This window comes from Mauremys reevesii, linkage group 1, assembly GCF_016161935.1.
Source record: "Mauremys reevesii isolate NIE-2019 linkage group 1, ASM1616193v1, whole genome shotgun sequence".
NCBI classification, from domain to species: Eukaryota; Metazoa; Chordata; order Testudines; family Geoemydidae; genus Mauremys; species Mauremys reevesii.
In genome coordinates, this window is record NC_052623.1 from 163,794,373 (window position 1) to 163,815,220 (window position 20,848).

At 40.4% G+C, this 20,848-nt stretch overlaps 1 protein-coding gene across 10 annotated transcripts in view; it reads left to right on the forward strand.

Annotated features, from left to right (window-relative positions):
- The window catches only part of ERG (ETS transcription factor ERG), a 212,857-nt gene that overhangs the window by 146,149 nt on the left and 45,860 nt on the right, over positions 1-20,848 (forward strand). The window contains exons 1-2 of one of the 10 annotated variants that reach the window (XM_039520035.1): positions 18,463-18,652; positions 19,715-19,805. The exons of 7 other annotated variants lie outside the window; for them this stretch is intronic. In XM_039520035.1, coding sequence (XP_039375969.1) covers positions 19,782-19,805 — 24 coding nt within the window. In that variant the 5' untranslated portion in view covers positions 18,463-18,652; positions 19,715-19,781. Of the gene's footprint in view, positions 1-18,462; positions 18,653-19,714; positions 19,820-20,848 lie in introns of those variants that run through there. 2 more of the 10 variants (XM_039520038.1, XM_039520040.1) reach the window with 2 other exon arrangements.

Below are 20,848 nucleotides of genomic sequence, written 5' to 3' on the forward strand. Positions count from 1 at the left end.
TTGTTTAAAAAAGATTTGCAAAAGATTGCTCAGGTGACTGGAGCGATTACTGATAAATGCAATACAGTGGTGTTAAATACAGAGCAGTTATTCAGGGAGCAAAGAACCTAGCAAGGGAATTTCTGGAAGAAGGAATGAATCATCCCCATGTTGAAGGGGGAAAGGATTTAGAAGTTTTTGCAGAAAAATTACCTGAAATTATCACCCTAGCACAGAACAGACATCTAAAAAGGCAAAGAAGACACTAGAGCCTGAAGCCTGAATTCTCGTTTACACTAAAGTGATAGTAAATTACAGTCTCACCCACTCTAAGGCGTGTTTATGCTGCCAGACTGGTGTAATGGGGCCATAGTGTGTATGAGAATCTAGCCCTATATATTAACAGGCACAGAGAAAATAGAGGGCCAATTTTTCAAAAGGTGTATATCCACAAGCAAGTAAGAGGTTTCAGAGTAGCAGCCATGTTAGTCTGTATCCGCAGAAAGAACAGGAGTACTTGTGGCACCTTAGAGACTAACAAATTTATTTGAGCATAAGCTTTCGTGGGCTACAGCCCCACTTCTTTGGATGCATAGAATGGAACATATATTGAGGAGATATATATACACATACAAAGCAAATAAGAGCCACACAAACTTATGCCTGTGATTCATGATTATCGGTGTAAATCAGGCAAATCCATTAACAAACCAATGGTCAGGCACTAACTAGCAACTTGTGATTGTATTTGTGTGTGCAGCTGGGTAGACCTTGAGTTTCCATTTTAAAAAGATTTGGCTCACAAAGTGAGTCTTATTTGCTTAATCATAGTGCTGCACTGAGGATGGGATAGAGCCACCACAGCCCTAGGGGAGCTCACTAGCATGCAGGAGTATGTATGCTGCCACTCCCCCTTGATCCACTGGCCTGTATGTGAGGGTTAGAGCTATGGCCCTGCTGCCTTCCAGTGCCACCCTGCCCCTTTGGGGTGTCTTGAGCCCCAGCAGATGAACAGAGGGAGTAGTGTTTGTATCCCTGGGAGTATGGGGCCTGCAGTTGTGCCCAGATGCTGCCCAGGAGGGCAATGAGGATTTTTTGCACCCACCCTTACCCAGCTGTGGAACAGCCATGTACAATCTGTACAATTCACATTTTCAGAGTCGTCTGAACAATATAGTACTTAAACCTGGTGTATGCTGAACGTATCTGTATGAGGATCAGTTACATATTGTTATTCTCTGGATGTGGTTTCTGACAGATTTTTTAAACTTCAGCAAAATACACAGAATGAGTCCTGATTTCATGGATTTTAATGCATGCTCTGTTCTCTGCACACACCATTTCAGTTCCAATTTTTGTACTAGACTGATCATTTAATAATAGTGCCAGTAGAACAGAGATTCACATATCAAACAAGGACATTTCTCAATAGTACTGGTTTAGTAGAGATGGTACTATGATTTCCTGGTCTGTCTGAAGAGCAGAAGAAATCTGAGCTGAAAAAATTATTTCACAAATTACTTGTATTTTTCTCATGCTTTATCTACTCTAGTGGTGCAGTATGGAGATTAAAACCATATCAAGTCTATTCTAGTCTGTTATTCAACAGTACTCTAAAAATACCAAATGCCAATTCCATCATTTGTTTTGGAGCCCAAGGGAACTTTAATGCAGAAGCCTGTGAACTTATATACCTCACCAAGAAACTTTAGGGAGTAGCAGAGGAAGGTGGCTATGGTTTGCAAGGTTTCTGTTTGCATGCTGAGTTTTTGCAATACTAACAAATACACTCTCATATAACTTCTTTTTCCTCTCCCTGGCTTGCTCTGAATATCTCCAGTGCACCAAAATCCACTTATATATTACCTTAACTCTCTCTGATTTCTATAGTCCCCTCTGATCTCCTTTCTTCACTCTCAAGGTCTTTCTAATATCCTGTTTCCTACAGGGACTTCCCAGTCTCACAGATTTCAGCCTGCATTCTAATCACCTTCTGGGGCTTCTCTTCTAGGACTTGATTTTGCCATCTCTGCCTCCCGTCTCACCCAAATTACTCAAATTCTCTCTCAATTCACCTCTTTCCTTAACTGCTCTCTGGCTCTGCAATCTCCATCTCCCTTTAGCTTCTCTGGGCTTCTTAATACGTGCCTCTGGAGGACTATACTGGTCTTATTTATACAATCAATCCCTCTAATCACCCCCCACTGCCCCAGAAACACACACAATAACACAGTTTACCTAGCTTTACCCTACATCTCGGATTAGGATTTAGATGACATATTTTTTTAGAGGAGTTTGCTTACTAAGCTAGGTCTCTTTCCCTTCCCTCTGTCCCCTCCCCCTACCCACCCGAGCAATGGTAATGCCAAAAGAAAAGTAGATCAAACATCTTTCAATATTTTAACTCAGTAACCTGCTACTTATTAGTTGTCTATTAGCCTTTGTATATTTTTGTTTAGAGATGAACTCTTATAACTGTTGGTAATTAATTTGGGCAGGAACATGGAACATTTTGTATTTTAATTAATAGGTTGAGTAATACAATAGAGGCAGATAGATTTTTTTTTTTAAATTCATGAGTCAAAATAGGTTCTCTAAATACAGGTTTAGTAGTTAGAGCAGAGGACTAGATGTCAGGATTCCTAGAATATATTCAAAGATTTACCACAGTTTCACTGTTTGACCATGGGCAAGTCACCAAGGTTTGAATTTTCAAGTGTTCGCTAATTTTGAGTGATCAACCTGAGACATCTACTGCCTGATTTTCACCGGTGCTGAACATACACAGCTTCCACTGAAGTCAATATAAGCATTAACTTCTCTAATTTAATTTAATTTATTGTTTAAGTGTTTTGAGAAGCACACAAATACAGAAGATTATTAATAATTATTTATGAGAATAGTCCCATTAATGTCAGTACAAATACTCACAAGAGTAAGTGTTAAAGGCAAAATGGAAGATGTTTTAACTGCCAAGTTTCGAGATCAGCAATATGGTTTTTTTGCAAGAGTTGATTTCAGTGCTAACACCTAATCAGAGCATTTGGTGTTAGTGATGCTTTGAATTGTAGCTGGCGAAACGCAGAACCCAGGACTTGATTTTCAAATTATTAATTTTATAGTGTATGTATTTGTGAATGTAGGTTTTATGCTAGCATGTAGTACATGAAATGGTTTGTAAAAGAAAGCACAAACACAGCAAGGCATGGCAGAAATTAAGTAAGTGGCATACGAAGAAAATCCTTGAGACCAAAATGTTTAACGTAATTAGAGGGAGCTACAGCATCATGTAGCTAAGGCAAATTCTTTATTCCAGTGACAACTAACCAACAACAAAAGTTGCACTCCAAGTTCAGTGTCTTGCTTTTAATAGTGACCTTTGCCTGATGCTTCAGAGGAATGTGACAGGTCTATAATGTACATGGGCAGTGGTGCAGTTTTCTATGTGAGGAAGCAAAATGATCCTTGTGAACCCAGAGTGATCAGTTGTCTCATTGAAGGATCAGATCTGATTGCCTCTGTCTTACAAAATAGCTTGTTTTGAAGGCAGTACTCTTTTTTACAGTCCCACAGGAAATGTGTTTGGGTCAAAGGCTTCAGATGTTTAAAAGACACCCAGATGGTCCAATGTCAGTGTGAGTTTTGCCATTGACTTTAATAGGAGCAGGATTGGCCTGTAATCCTTTATATTTAAACATGTATATCTGAAGCCCTTTTGCCTTGGTTATAAATATTGATTGAAATCACCAGTAGTTACTTATCACCAAATGTGCTATAGTATATGGCCCTAATGAATTGAGGCCTATGCCTGATACTTAGTTCAAACTTGGGTACCTAATACTAGGCACCTAAATTCATATTTAGGCATATATAAGCGGTGGCTTGACTGCAAACTTGTTAAGCACCCACAGATACCCCTGACCTGTTCTAAATGAAGTGTTTACTATATGGTGAAAACGCCTGTTAAAACTTCACACTGTCAAATTTCAACCTTCAGGCTTTCATGGGAAAGAAATATGGTTCAAACAAACAAAAACACTCTAGCTTCCACTGACTAATAGCTAGCCTTTGGTTTGCTTTCAGTGTTGGTTGGTTGATTACTTCTAAGAAGTCAAGTCAGCAGTTACACTAAAAGATGGGGATTCTTTCAGGTGAACTGTAGAAACATCTTAACCTTTATAGATGTGCTGCATGGGAAATTCACTCCAGGATGTGCAGGCCAGGATATTGCCACCTGCACTTCTTTGCAATTTCTGCTAGGGGAGGGGAGCTTTAATCTCAGTGGGGAGATTCCGTAGGAAGAGTGCTATAAGGAGTGGCTGCCAATGGCATATATTGAATTAATGCATCCCCCAGCTGCTCTAGCCAGGGCTGGTGCAACCATTTACGTGACCTAGGCGGCTGCCTAGGGCGCTAGGATTTGGGGAGCGGCATTTTCTTCGGCAGCGACCGCGGCAGCTGGATCTTCGGCCGCCCCAGTCGCTGCCGGCATTTAGGCAGAGGGAGCTGGGGCAGGAGAGCGTGGGGAGAGCCGCCTGCAGCAAGTAAGGGGGGGGCAGTACGCAGGGGAACTCCCCGCTCCAGCTCACCCCTGCCCCGCCTCCTCCCCGAGCACCCCGTGGCTGCTTCACTTCTCCCACCTCCCAGGCTTGTGGCGCCTAAGCTGATTGGCGCCGCAGGCCTGGGAGGCGGGAGAAGTGAAGCAGCGACGGGGTGCTCAGGGAGGAAGCGGGAGAAGTGAAGCAGCGACGGTGTGCTCGGGGTGGAGGCGGAGCAGGGGTGAGCTGGGGCGGGGGGGATGCATCAGGGCGGGGAGCTGCCGCAGGGGGTGATTCAGGGTGGAGGGGGGAGCTGCCATGGGGGGTGGCTCAGGGCGGGGGCTCGGGGACGGGGGAGGGCGCAAGGTGGAAGTTTCGCCTAGGGCGCGAAACATCCTTGCACCGGCCCTGGCTCTAACCAGACACCTTCCTGCCAAATAGCATCAGCCATTTTTAAGGTGGTGTTGGCCAGCTGCAGGCTGCCCGGAAAGGAAGAGGTTCCTCCCCTTTGCTCTGCCATGTGGCCTTGGGGGGCAAATGCAGAGAAGAACAAGCCAGTGGCTCCAGCCAATAGGAGCAGCTGCAGAAGCAGCCAAAGCAGGGAGCTCCAGATATTCAGATTCAGAGAACTTTCTGCAGTTTCGAGATGACCTTTTCTTCCCTGTGCTGATTGACTGTTTGCTCCAATTCTTTCTCAATTAAACAATCAAGGCTGGCCTGTGTCAGCTGACTCGGGCTCGTGGTGCTCAGGCTACAGGGTTGTTTAATTGTGGGGTAGAAATTTGGGCTGAGGCTGGAACCTGGACTCTGGGATCCTGGAATGGGGGAGGGGTCTCAGAGCTCAAGCTCCAGCTTGAGCCCAAACATCTACACAGCAATTTTTAGTCCCACAGCCTAAGCCCTGCAAGCCTGAGTCAACTGACCCTGGCCAGCCATGACCATGCAGCAGGTCTTTTATTCCAGCGTAGATGTACCCACATCTCTTTACCTCAGCTTCTCTCCATGCCTGCCCATCTTACCCTCTTCTCCTATGCCTGGTCTCCCTCACCCCTTTCCCCTCAATGTCCCCTTTTCCTTCCTTTTTCTTTCCAGTTAACTGATCCCCTTCAAACTAAATCCACTTAAAAAGACAAAAATTAAAACTGATGTGCCATTTGTTGCCATCACATTGTTCTCTCTGCTTGTTGTTAGACTCCTTCCCCTACCCTGTGCCTGCCTTGTCTATTTCAATTGTAAGCTTTTAGGGGCAGGGACTGTTTGCTACTGTGTTTGTACAGTGCCTACCACAACGTGTCCACATTGTTGGTTGGTCCCTAGACACTATTGTAATAATCATGATTAATAATAAGAGAAGGAGAAAGCCTCTTTCTTGATACAACACCCATGCTGTTAGAAAGTCCACAGTGGGAAGTCAACATATACCCTCGGTGAATGTGGCCCTATATGCCTGTATCACCTTCCCAATAGAGTACATATTTCACGTTCATATCAAGCTAGCATTAATTCATGGTATTATTTTAGACAGTAGGTTTTCATTGAAAATGATTAAAAAATCTGTTTCACCTTTTATCTATAGAAAACAATTATCAACCACATTTCTGAACTGGAAGAACAGAATGGGCTCAACTTCAAGTCATTTCTCAGATTGTACCGATTCATTAATGGGGAAAATGTATTATAGTTGCCAACAGAGGCAGTATTAGCTCATTGGGGTCCCTAAGCAGGAATATTTTTGTGGCCTCCCCGCGACAACACATACTAAAAAGTGAATCGGGGCCCCCCCTTGAGCTGCTCGGGGCCCTAAGCAATTGCTTAGTCTGCTTATGCCTAGTGCTGGCATTGGTTGCCAAGTTTATTCTAAAAATGGTGTTTTCTGACTTGCAACACTGTTTTGGGTAGGGCACCTAAAATACTTTGTCACTTAGTTCTGTTCCTTATTTTCTGTTTTTATGTCCTAGACAACCCAGATATGGAAACAGGAGTTAGAAACAACACTGATATTTGTCACTGGCTTTTACCAGACATGTCTCCATGAACTGTGTGCACAATACCTGCAGGAGCTCAGTGCTTGGGTTTTCCTGGTTTAAATGAGTCTCATTAACTTCAAAGATTGCACAGTTCATCCAAAAAATAAATTAAATTAATTATTTTTTTCTGTATTCTTCTTCTTATAGAATGAAGTGTGTTATTTGCCATACTTTGTGTTATGAACTTTTATTTTTGCTGGAAGCATAAACTGCATTTGTTTACATTCATTACTGAAGCAATTGAAATCATGACTTGTACATTGTATAAAATGATACAACCGTTTCTGGCTCTTGAACATATAAAGGTGTTCCTGGAACCTTAAAACTCAAGGTGAAAATCAGTTAAGCTTCTGGATGATTTTGAAACCTCAAATCCTTTGAAATAGTTGGCAATATGCTTACTGCATATTTGCAGTTGCACAACTCTTCCTCTTGTGACTTTTAAAGTTCCTCCTTCCTTTTTTCTTCAAGTCCCTTGGTGGTACCAAAACAGCGGGGTTTTTGTTTTGCTTTGTTTTTGTTTTATTTTCCCCCTCTCGTCTTGGTGTAATGCATTGTTCTGTGGAAATGGGTTGTTTTGAGTTCACACTTTGTTTTCCTGCTGTTTTTCTGGGAAGTTGGATATGGCACAAAAGATATGGGAACAGCTTGTAGGAAATGGGTTTGTTTGGGGAAACAATAAAAGAGCAACTGATTGCATTCCTCCCAGATGTATGTTTTAATGTATAACATACAATATTTTCTATGGCATTTATAAAAACAAGTGGAAGATAAACAAATCAGAGTATTTTCTTTTGAAGGATCTTAAGCTTTGTATGAATACTGCTTCATTTCACATACAAATGACTATTAGTCATCTAGTTTTACTACATTCCTAATGTCTCCATTGTGCCCTGAGTTGGGGCGGGAGGGGGCACCTTTACTGTTTCCTACTCTAATATAAATATCTAAATGCTCTGGGCTATGTATTGCCCTCATTCCACAACTAAATCGCTGATGTCAGTCTAAAGCAGTACATAGTCCTTTCTGTTGACTATAGAGGTTAGTGATGTTGCAATGGTAAGACGTCCTGAAGCAGAATTGCAGACAATTCTTCTAATTGAACTGACTATATCAAGCATCAGAAGCTCAGCTAATCTATGCTTGTCTAAATCTGCTATGGATACAAATCTGCACAGATTGCTTAGGTTTATTCATATCCATTTTTGGTGCAGTGATCATCTACACATACGTTTTCTTTCTTTTACATGTATGCTACAATATATTATAAGTCAGATCTCTTTTATTAGTCATATACACCTCTACCCCGATATAACGGGACCCGATATAACACAAATTTGGATATAACATGGTAAAGCAGCGCTCCGAGGGGGGGGGGCTGCGCGCTCCGGCGGATCAAAGCAAGTTTGATATTATGTGGTTTCACCTATCATAGAATCATAGACGGTAAGATTTTTTGGCTCCCGAGGACAGCGTTATATCGGGGTAGAGGTGTATGTAATATTTGATCTGACCCAGTTGTATCCTTTAGATAACTCTGTAATTTTTAATTACATTTTTAAAAAATTGTTTATATTGAACCAAAGCCCTGATTTAACAAAGCACTGCTTAAAGTTAAACACATGCATAAATCTATACCTATTCAACAAAATTAATAAGCATTTGCTTAACTTGATGCATGTGCTGAAGTCCTATTGGGACTTAATTGTGTTTGTGGCTGAATCAGGGTCTTACTGTTATAGCATTGAACTTAATATTCATTTGATCAGAGCAAAAGATAAAATTAAAATGTACTTAAGTACAAATTAAGATATTGATTACAAACGATTGTAGAAAGGTATGTTAGGCTATACACTGTAAAAGCTATCATGACAGGAAGTCATAGTGCACATATACGGTGGGCCCACTTAAAAAGTTCATTCTGGTTTTAGACAGGGGCGGCTCTAGGCATTTTGCTGCCCCAAGCACGGCAGGCAGGCTGCCTTCGGCGGCTTGCCTGCGGAGGGTCCGCCGAAGCTGTGGGACCAGCAGACCCTCCGCAGGCAAGCCGCCGAAGGCAGCCTGCCTGCCGCCCTCATGGCGACCGGCAAAGCTCCCCCCGTGGCTTGCTGCCCCAAGCACGCGCTTGGCGTGCTGGGGCCTGGAGCCGCCCCTGGTTTTAGAGAATACTTCAGGGCCGTTTCTATACCTCCCTTTGCAGGTGTTGTGTGGGATTCCCCCATTGCTGGTCTAGGATTGTGTATCCCAGTGGTAGCTCCACTGCAATCCACAAAACTCCCACCAAACCTTGTAGGTACATAAATTCACTCGGTGCCTAATTTTTCAGGGTAAAATTTTCCTTGGCATCTGTGTTTCTGCCCTGGCCAAGTGCACTGCTCTCTCCTTCCAGGTATCTGGACACATATCTCCTACCTAATCCCCAGAATGGTCATGAACTGGGGAAAATAGACAGCTGCCTAAGGATCCCCAATCCAGTACTCATGCTCAGAGGCCCCCTACCAGATCCGGTCCAATTCAAAATTTGACTACAGAGGAAGGTGCCCACCTCACTCCCTAGGGATGGGAGAGACCCAGGTTCAATTCCTCCCCTCTCTGCCAGAAGCAGATAAATTATTTGAACATGGGTCTTCCTTCTCTCAGGCAGGTGCTTTAACCATTAAGCTATGAGATGATCTGTTCTAGGGCTTTCTCCATCTCTCCTGTTGAAGCTGTTCCATAAATAATGAAAGAGTGACTGCAGCAAGGATTGCCCCCCCCCCCCCCCCAGGTCTCCCATCTCTCTCCTATCTACTGGACGACAGAGTCAGTCTCTCTTTCTCTCTGGCCTAATGACTGTTTCATTTTGGATAAATACCTAAATATTCATTGGGCTAAAAGTTATAAGATAGGCACCACCACCTACTCCTCCTCTGGCCATTTTGTGCAGAGTGAGGCAGGCATCTAACCCATTCCTACAAGAAATTGCTGAGGCACCTAATCTGTCTGACTCCAAGCTGGTTTCTATTTGTGGATCACTAAGCAGAGCTAGGCGCCTCCCTGCAGCCTACACTTAGAAGCCTATCTCTGAGAGAGGGGCAGGGCTTAGCTCACACCCCTCTCATCAACATCTACCATTGGCTACCTTAGGCAGCCCCCACCTAGCATACTGGCTTTTGCAGATCACGTTCTAAAGTGCCTACCTCTCCCCATTCAGTGTATAGGGACCCTATACGCACCTAACTCAGGCTTTGTGGATCACAGTGTTGTTCCTGTGATTTTCTAGTCACCTACAAGTAGGCACCATGATGCTCAGCGTTGCAGCCCCTAAGTCCCTTTGTGGATCCCACCCATTGTGGATATAATAAGTGGTCGTAGGTTATGGTTAAGTGGTGGGAAGAAGAGTTGTTAATGTTTGCAATGTTATGTAACTTTGAGCATGTCTCTGGAACCTCTCCTCACTTAATCAGCTTCATTGGAATCTTAAATAAGATAAAAGAAATCACATGATGTCTTTGTTTTGAGATTTCCGGAGTAAATAAATTGCAAATCCAAAACCACAAGGACTCAAACTGCATTCACATACAAACTGTAATTCCATATTGAGATGAGTAGCTTTGATAAAACACAATTCTTTAAGACATGGTATTTAGGTTGTTGAGGCTACCTGTTATTCCAACGATGCAGTATAGACACACAGAAAGAATAGGATTGTAAGACTAGAATGATGTCTGTGTATAGGGTGGTGCAGCTATTTTGGCTGCGAAACTAAATTTCACAATGTCATTTTGATCTAATAGCAAGGAAAGTTCTTAGCAAGTGTGGCATGCAGCCTCAGCTCATTTCCTTTTGGGCTGTGGCCCACTTTACAAACCTGCCACCCATTTTGCCAAACAAATCTTTGCTTGAAAGAAGACTGAGACAAAAACAGATGTTTGCACTTTTTAACAAAGTAGAAGGCTGGCTGCTCTTTCAGATTGATAAGGTCCAATGCTGGAGTAGTACGGGACAAGCAGCGTGCTGGCACTGGTCCGACAGATTAAAAGGAGTTTTTGATCCAAGTACTCTCAGTTCTTTAGCTTTTTTTGAGTCCCTAAAGTTATCAACAAAACTGAAGAGTAAAATAGTTTGATGGCTTTCAAAGTTCATAGCTGAGAATAATATCAGAATGAAAAGGAATATAGGAATCCGTTTAAATCACTTAAAGATATAGCCCTACATGCCTCAGTGTTACAATGTTTTACAGTATGGAAGTACTAAAATAAACATTCAAAGCGTGATATTCTTTAATGTTACATATACAATATACAATGGGACTACTGAAGAATACAATTGTATTTTTTGGCACTTGAGTTTGTCTGGACCTGGTTGTTTAGTGATAAATATCCTGGGCCTGATTGATCATTGTGTTATTCCAGATTTAAACCAGTGTAACTACATTGACTTTAGGCTTTCTGTTCCATAAAGGAGAGATTTTCAAAGGCACAAAAACTTGTTAGGTGCCTAACCCGCATTGGAAGTCATAGAAGTTGTGCATCTAATTCTCATTTTGCCTTTAAAATCTCACTCTAATTTTTCTGTTCCGTATCTGAGGTGTTTATCTTTAATTTTTCTGTTTAGTATCTTTATAACTATTATAATCCATGGTCATAAGATAAGACCTGCCCCTTATTTCTCTGCTGTATTCTATACTTTTTAGTTCTTATTCTTGAAATATCATGTAATTAGATGAGCAGGTGACATCTGAATACTCAGCCATTGTCATGTCATTGATATTTGGCCAGAATAATCATCAATTTTTTTTGTATAGGAAATATGTTTGTGCTCATAGACATCAGTGCACAAGGCCATAAACCTTTGCCCACTTTAGAGATTTTATGTAGCTAAGATAATGATGAAACTACTGCAAGCTTGAGCCAGTCACAAGCCGCAGTGTGCCACTTGTTTGAATAGCCAAGTGGGCAACTAATACATGAAGGTTAGAGCTATCTGAGCCATTAAGGATTGACCAATAGACCTTGCTGTTTGTGTGGAAGAAATAAAGGTGCTAGATCCACCTGTGCATAGCTGGAAGAATGTCTTGTTTTATCATGGGATGCCTATTCCCCAGTCTTGTGAATTCTGAGGTCAGCTCCCTATCAGAGACCTAATGAAATGCCTTGTGCTATGATCCTGCCACTTGCTTGGTGTAAGCAGAACCCTGTTCCATTGGGTACCCTATTGAAATCACGCTAAGAGATCAATTGTGCTCTACAAGTGTTTCCCCATCCCAAGCCAGTTGCAGGACTGGGGCTTTAATCTTCGTAGCTGAACAAGACTGCTGTATAACCTTATAAGAAAACATAACAACGCTGTACACTGTTTTTATGAGACAGTGTTTATGTTGTATGATGAGCATGGCATGAGTGAAATGGTTCTTCTGTTTCCATCATTTAATTCTTGTCTGGGACCTTAGTTTTTAAAAATTTAAATGTTACTTAAAATTATTCTTAGGTGGTTTGTGGAACACTGCACTATGAAATGGGAGGTCTTTAAGTCAGGCAATCATTTAGACTTTCTGATCTATGGAGATGATTTGTCCACAAATCTTCTGGATGTTACATTGCTGTCTCTATGCACTGGAGACAGAATGTCCCAATAGAGGGTACTAGGCTAGGAATCAGAAAGACCTAGCATCTAGTCCCAGATTCTTGGTCACTATACCTCAGTTTCCCCACCTCTGAAATGGGTATAAATGATATTTGTCTTCCTTTGTAAAGAACTTTGAGATCTATAGATGAATGCCTGATGCTATAAATAGTATCTCATGGAGAAAATGTTAAGACAAAAGCATGTGTAGCAGTATCTTTGACAAAATTGGGGCTTGCTGATGTTCTGGAAATAATATGCTATACAGTAAAATTCTCTGATAATTTATACTGAAGCTTTGTGCATTTCTAGTAATTAGAAAAAAATATTTCCATTACAATACAAAATATAAAACCTCTCAGTTTAGTCTTTCAGCCCTTATCCACAATCTTAGTTCCAGTGACGTCAAGAGAATGACTCACATAATTAGGGCTGCAGGATCAGACCTCACCTGCCCAGGGCTTTTTCTCTTCAATAAATCTGGCCTTAAATTTTATAAACTTGTTTTGATTTAGGATTGGATTTTATCATCATCATTTACAAGTGGGACTGTAGCAGTGTCTCTCCCTTGCTTTCAAAATATCCTTTGTATTTTTCCCAGCAAGAGGTCAAGATATTAGATAAGTGGCAGCACCAGGTCTTTACTTGGATTACCATTGACTTCCCAAGTGCCCTTTTCAGATAGATAGAGGATGTTAACTGAACTGGTAATAAGATTCTCATGGGTGGAGGTGAGGATGACATTTGTCTTTCCTATCTTGTACTAGCCAAGACTTTTTGTTGTTCCTTAACTCTCTCATGAATATAATCTGTGGATTTCAGTCTGATCTAATGAATCCAAGTCTCAGAGATGTATGGGTAAAACACATTCCATGTGTGTGCTGCAACTCCAGAAGCAGGTGGCTGCATTTTAGGTTGTAACTTTTTCCAATATATTCTTTACAGCCTATTGTGTATCTGTTGATGATGCTTCTTTTGAGGATGGTCAGAATAGAGTTGTAAGAATGGCATGGTCTAATAAGCTGTAGCAAGGTTTCAGTATTAATCATTACACTTTTGTTTCACTTAGTATTGCCTGATACAATGAATTCAAGGCTCAAAGATTTGGCTATAAAATAGGCTGCAAGTTTGGGCTGAAACTCCTTCAACAGTTTAACCTCAGCATGTGTAGAGCCCTGCAGTGGGACTGGGATCCTGCGGGTCCCACAGGCCCCGCTGCCATAATAGAGGGATCAGGTAAAATTTATTCTGTTGTGGGCAGGATTGGGTGGATAAAAAAACAGACTGTGGGAAATTGCAGGAAAACATTAAATCTCTCATCAGTTTGTCATAAATATAATTTCAGCAATGTAAAGCAATTTTTCTTTTTTTTAAAATAAAGGTTTTAATGCTTAAATTTAAGTGAGGGCTAGAAAGAGATTTGATGTCTATTATAACAGGAGTTAACGTATTTTTACGTGGTTTAAGCAAGATTTGTTTTATTTTTTCAGTGGTAAAATTTATATATATATATATTAACCAACCTCTTTTGTTTTGTTTTAAAGCAGTATGGGGGAATCTTGCAGGATCTAAGATTTTTGCGGGTGGGAGTGGGATAAAAATGCAAGAAACAATGCGGTAGTGAGTGGGAGTGGGTATTGCAGGGCGGGACAGAAGTGGGATTAAAAATATAGTCCCGCACAGGGCCCTACTCCAGTGCCCTGTGTTGCATGTTTCAGACCTGAATAGTGTGGAGTTGTCAGCCTGAAAGATTGCCCAGTGTTCTGTGAGCTATCATTGACTGTCTGGCCACTGGCCCCTCCTATGGAATCTGTTGCAATGTAGAAATGATATTCTTTAGCCTGTTTGAGATGAAGCTTTACTACCCAGAGAGCTACTTCCTAAAGCTGTGGAATAAACTTTAAAAAAAAGAATGTATGTAAAAGAACACAATAAAAGTAGCAAGATGGAGTGATGAATTTCTGAAAGCTTTGCTAAAAATCACCTGAAATGGTTACATTAGTCTGTACTGTGTGCTCTCATCTTAGCATGGTCTGATCTTTATTTGACTCATTTTTATGACCACAGTTTCATGCAATGACTCTTGATTCAGAAAACTGATATTTTACTCATTGTGGGCCAGACACTCAGGTTAAATGGATGTAACTCCATTGAAATCAGTGGAGTAATACCAATTTACAGTAGCTGAGCGTCTGCCCCAACATTAAAAAATGTTTTCACTAAACATGGGGAAGATAGAGATTGACTGGCTGGAAATCTCTTCTTGCTGTCTGGCTCTTGAACAGGGCTGAAGAGGATTCAGGGGGCCTGGGCTCTTTGGCGGCGAGGGGCGCCCGCCGCCGAATTGCCACTGAAGACCTGGCACTTCGGCGGCGGGTCCCGGGGTGGAAGGACCCCCTGCCGCGGGTCTTTGGGGCATTTCGGTGGTGGGTCCCAGAGTGGAAGGACTCCCTGCTGCTGAATTGCCGCCAAAGACCCGGAGCGGAAGAAGCTCCGGGGACCCGGGCCCCGCGAGTTTTCCGGGGCCCCCAGTATGAGTGAAGGACCCTGTTCCAGGGGCCTGAAAAACTCTCTTGGGGGCCCCTGCAGGACCTGGGGCAAATTGCCCCACTTACCCCCCCTCCCCCCCCGGGCAGCCCTGCTCTTGAACATGAAGATTCTTTTGAAAAGGTTTGGAAGGTTCCTTTTTAGATCCTTTTAAACATTCAAGCAAGAAGGAGAACTGACTCTTCACGTACATCCCATGACTCTTCACATACATCTGTATGTTTTTGAATTCATATACATCATTTATCACCATTGTACCTAAACCAGCTATAAATTCTACTAGATAAACAGATGGATGGGGGAATGGAGAGAAGATGCAAACATGAGGTTTCATAAGGTGAAGTGCAGGGACAAAGCCTACTTAATGTGTTCATTGGTACATGAAAAATGGAGCTATGGAAACATTTGTCCAAATCTTCAGATGTTGTAAAATATAAGCAAGAAGATTAGTACAGTGAAGAGTGGAACAACAGGAAGTATTTAGCAGAGCTGGTCAAGAAATTTTTGACAGACCAGTTTTCATCGAAAAATGCAGTTTTGTCAAAATTGAAACATTTCTCCAGATCATGTCAGTGGTGACATTTTTATTGGGATAATGTCAAATCAAATAATTTCAACTTTTTCATGTTAATAGTGACAAAATATTTGGTTTTGATAGATGAAATGTTTCATATTGATTTTATTATTTTGATTCATTTAGTTTAGAATTTTACATTATATTAAAATACTAATTTTAATACTATACTATATTCATATATTCTGTTTGATATTCTGTATATATAATATTTTCTATTGTCTTACAATACTTTGACGTTGTCAAAATAAAACATTTTGACATTATTGGAATGAAAAATGTAGATCTCTGTCACTTTTTCAGAATTTCCATTTTGTGAAAAAAAAAAATATTTCAACTATGTTTGTTCCAATTCAGAACAAATTTGTTTTTAAATCTCAGAATTTCCTGCAAAACAGAAAGTCCATTTTCCAACTGTAGTGTTTAGATAAGCAAGGGAAATTATTTTCAACATTGGGAAATATAAGCTTATGCATCTGGGAATATCCAGGTAAATAAGCATTATAATATAGATTCAAGTTAGATGAGAGGAAAAGGAACTGATAGTGATGGTGAGGAATATCATGAAAATAGGGCCATAAAAAGTTTATGTATTTAAGTCAATACACTTAAAAACAAAAGAACTAAGTTCCTTTATTTAAGGGGCTAAAAAAGGCTGCACTTGGAATATTATTTACATTTTGCAGATATACTTTAAGAAATAATAACCAGGTTATAGAGAAAGTACAGTGGAGGGCAACAAATTCATTTGTGGTACTGGAGGTCTGTGTTGCAAGAAAAGGCTCAAACAATTTAATACATTTCTTCTGGGATATAAGGAGACTGGGAAATCATCTTGTTACAGATTTCAGGTAGCTAAAGGGGCCAAAAAAGATCTAGGATATCTGTTTTACCTGTAATAAAGAGGGTCCAAATCATGGCCATATTTGGAAAAAATGGGAGGAAAGAGTGAAACTAAATATTAAGAATTCCTTTTCTTATGTCTGATCCAACTCCTATCAAAGTGAATGGAAAGTCTACAGCTGACTTCAATAGGAGTTGGACTGGGCCCTTAGTATGTTATTGGAATGTTGAACAGTCTACCATATGATGATATGGGAGCAGACTGCATAAATGAGTCTCAGACAAAGAGGGGTATGTTCTGTACCTGGTATAAAGATAATACCATTATTTCATAACATTATCCAAATTCATTTAACATCCTGCTACAGTATATTTTTCAGTAATCTCCTGCATTAGTAGATTACACTGGTTAATGGTATGCTACATTAAGAAGTATATTCTTCTATTGGTTTTAAATTTTACTGGATTAAAAAAAAATCTTTCATTGTGTCCTCAATTTTTGAGATTGGAGTAAAAGAAGGAATTGATCAGGTTGTATATACCCGTCATAATGTAGAGTATCTCAGTCATGTGTCCTGAATATTCTATTTTCCAGGCCAAGTAATCATGCATTTGATTAAATAAACATCTTCATCCTAATTATTTTATCCTATTTTAAAGCCATTACTGTATCTATTGTTATAGTTATTTGTCAGTCTATTATTCTTTCTTTTTCTCTTATCAGCAAAGTATAAACCAAACCCAAATACAAATACGAAAAAACATTTAGTGCTTTTATCACTAGAACAAAAAGTCCAAGGGAGAAGCAAGAAGCCAAGTATTGTGGAGTAGGAAGGGAAAAAAACTCTCTGTGAAAAATGTATTTTCTTTTGTGCTGGTGATACTCTCATAGAAATTTATGCACAAAAAATTGAAAATATTTGTCTAATATGAATTTTATTTTTCATAATTTATCAAAGCATTATATTTCATGCACATATGTGAATAATCTTTCCTGTCTGCCATGGTAGCGTGTGTCTCTTCATGCCGTGTCATGTCAACCACTAGTTACTGGAATTGAAAGCTTTAACTTCTGAGGTGTCATGAAATCCAGGAAGATGATCCATCCATTCCTGTAGCTGTTCCCATAAGGGTACAAAACTTGGCAAGTTTAAAGGAAGTCTATTAATGGATCTGTTTACTAATATATTAATATTTACTTTGCTTTATCCCACTGACCTACTTGAAGCTACTAAACTGGTTGGGTAACAACATATGGGTATGAAAAAAATTTGCATGAAAATGAGCAATGCAAATATTTAATAGAAATATAACTGACATTCATATGCAAAATTGCATTTTGTTGATCGGTTACAGTATTAATACATGTAAGACTAGATCATGCAACTATTATTCACACTGATGAGCACATACAGCTAACTACAATAGGGCTACTTGTGTGAGTAAGTGCTTACCAATATAAGCAAGGTTGCACAGTCTAGTCTGCAGTGAATTATTTACATTACTCTTTAAAATTTTAAATGTCAAAAATTATTAAAGTTTTTTACTTTACATTTGTATTTGCAAAATAATGACAAAGTGTGTTATATCAAATATGTTAAATATGAGAAATTGCAGTTAGACTATTCCTTTCCTAGCCTTCATGATTGAGGTGAATGGCATATGAAAGTCGTTTTTACTCATTGCAGTTTAGACCTGATTAAGTAATAAAAAGTCTGTTTCCAAATAACTTCTTTGACAATTGATGAAAGAATTAGTGAATAATGTTTTAATGACTATTATTTGGTCATTTATATAGAGCTTGTTACAAATGGAGAAAACATAAAAATTCAGGATCACAGTCTTAGTTAACAGAGAGAAATCAAGGATAGATAGTATGGGCAGAAGTGTAGGAGGAAGAGTTGAAGGCTATTTACTGTCTGTTTTTATATACCATATTGCTTATTGAATCAGAAGATTTTATGTAATCAAGAGACAATTTCCATATTCCTTAATATAATTTTTGTATTTTCCTACAGTACAAATATTTGTCTTTAATATGAGACTGTCTCTCTTATTACTGTGATCCATCCTTAAATTGTTAGGTATTGCTTCGCCTTTGCAGTGTCTAGGATTGGCCTAAATGCTGAAGTGCCTTTGGCCATTAATTGCTCAAACCACCATAGGCTTTAAGCTTACAACAAAAGCCATTAAAAAGTCAGTATTTGCCAATTCTCAGCACACAGTGCCCACACATGTACCACAGGTATCTTCTACTTAAAGTACAGGGAAAAGCTGTGGTAGTCTCAGATATAATTGTGTGGTAGCTGTTGACACATCATGAAATTTCAATTGCAGCCACTGTACTTTGAAAAGAAGCAGATGGCAGAAAGTATGATTGCATGACGGGAGGAGTTGTGGAATGGCAGTTAAGCATATTGCATATTTCCAGAGATGAAATCCAAGCCCCACTGAAGTCAATGGCAAAATTCCCATCGACCTCTGGGGTGAAATCCTGACCCCACTGATGTGCTGGAGAAGGATGATGAGTCATGGAGGAAGTAAGGACAGTCTGTTTTAGGTCATGCTTTTACATATGTTGACTCCACAGACTCATGGAAATGCTTTGTCAACCACTGCAACTTATTCTGGCTCAGAGATGAAATAAGACTGACTCTGTTGTCCACCCTGTGTCCCTACATCCTTCCCAATGGAGAGAGGAGGCATGCGGTGTCACCCAGGTCTCAATAGGAAAACATCAAGGGAGCCAGTAAAGGTTGAATAGTTGTAACGGAGAGTTCACTCTGCCTCTAAGCCCTCCACATCAGGTAACCGAGCAGCCAGTCTCAGAAGATGACACAAGCACAGATATTCCGACATTGCCTCCATATCCCTATATAAACATAATGGCTGCTAAATCACAAGATAGGGTATAGACTACTAAATTAGATGAGGAATTCCTATAGTGAGTTGTGCATGTTTTCCTTGGAAATCATCTATAATTGAATATTTTCTTGACATATGAAGCTAGACTCAGTCTCCTGGGTTTGGTTTTGGGTTTGGTTTTTCTGTCACAGTCTCAATTATCCACTGTAATCCTAACTAATTGGCATAGTCTTTCTGGTGGTCAGTATAACCTGCACGCAAAGTTGAAATATATGTACTTTTTTTTTCCTTTGCATGATATAATGTGTTAGTTCTGCATTGATAGCATATTGAAAAGTAACTAAGATGTGAGGCAGATACTATTGTTTTGCACTTATTTATCCCAATATATGCAAATTTAGTAAATCTCATCTCTTACAGTCTCCATTTGTTTTCTATAGTTAGTCCAAAATTGTCTTCATTTATGTTATTTAGAGCCAGGTTTTGTTTTAATGCTGAATAAATCATGTTTTTATTCAATTGTGGGTGGGAGATTAAGTAAATAAAATCAATGAGTGGCATTTTGATGCCACTTCTGAAGACAGCTTAATCTGTAAGCAATATATAACAACATCCTGGCTTGCCATATTTGCAATTTTGCTTCTGCTTTCTCTTGTATAATTCACACTTTCTTATACATATTTATGGTAATCAGTATTGCCAAAGTTAACATTACATAATGTGTTATTCTTATTTAGTCCCTGTACTGACTCCTCAGTGGAGCAGAAGCAAAAGAAGCGGGTAGAAAACAGTCTCAGACACTGGATGTCAGTCTGTTCAGTGCTGCGGGTACGTGGTCAGGGGTGTGTATATTTTCATGAAAAATTACTCAGAACTTTGTAAAACAAAATATTTTTCCCCCAAGTAACTTTATTACATTAAATCTTGTTATAAATGAAAATAAAAAAACTTGGATTTAAGGATCCCTAGCTAATTTAGTAACTGACTCAGCATCAGCATTAAGGGACATCACAACCCTTTTCCCTCAGCCCTCCCTCAGGCCCAACCCCTGTGGAGCCAGGCTTGGAGGGCAGAAGGCCCCAGCAGATAACACACACTCCAGGAACAGTATGTAGGCTGGAGCCCTCCACAGACTTTCCCAGCAGAAATTAAGGTGACCAGGAGTCTGGTTTTTTACTGGAACACGTATTCGAAAAGTGATCCTGGAGGCTCCAGTCCAGTTAGCGGTGCTGCAGACCTAAGGCAGGCTAATCCCTACATGTCCAGGCTCTGCACTGTGCCCTGGAAGTGGCCAGCAGATCCAGCTCCTAGTTGGGGGAGGCATGGGGTTCTGCACGCTGCTTCTACCCTGAACACCGGCTCCGCACTCTCATTGGCCGGGAACCGCTAGCTGGGCAGCTCATATGCTGCTGTCAGCTGGGGTTGTGTGTTGCTCAATGTCCAAAGGATCAGCCAAGCAATCACCTCCATTTGGTACCTTGGACCTCTCCCTGGAATCCTGGGCTAGCCTACCATTGATCCCTGGGGCAAAGGACCCACTGGGCAGTATCTGCGCTCTTCAGTTCTGTATCAGCCAGAGCAGAATTTGGCACTAAAGGGTTCAAACCTGCCCTGGGCTGCACGGGTGCACAAAGTTGGTATTATGTCTCCCAAAATTTTGTCAGCCAATTATGCCCTCTAACCAAGCTACAGTGACTTTAAATTAGTTCATAATAACAAGAAGAAGAAATGAAGTAACAGCATTAGCTGCAATGGCATAGTAAGAGATAAGCTTATAAGCTACATACAGCACTGCTTCATTGCCGGGTTCAGTCTCCAACTAACTAGAGCTGCAGCTGCCTTCAAAATGACAAATCTTTTGAACTCTGCCA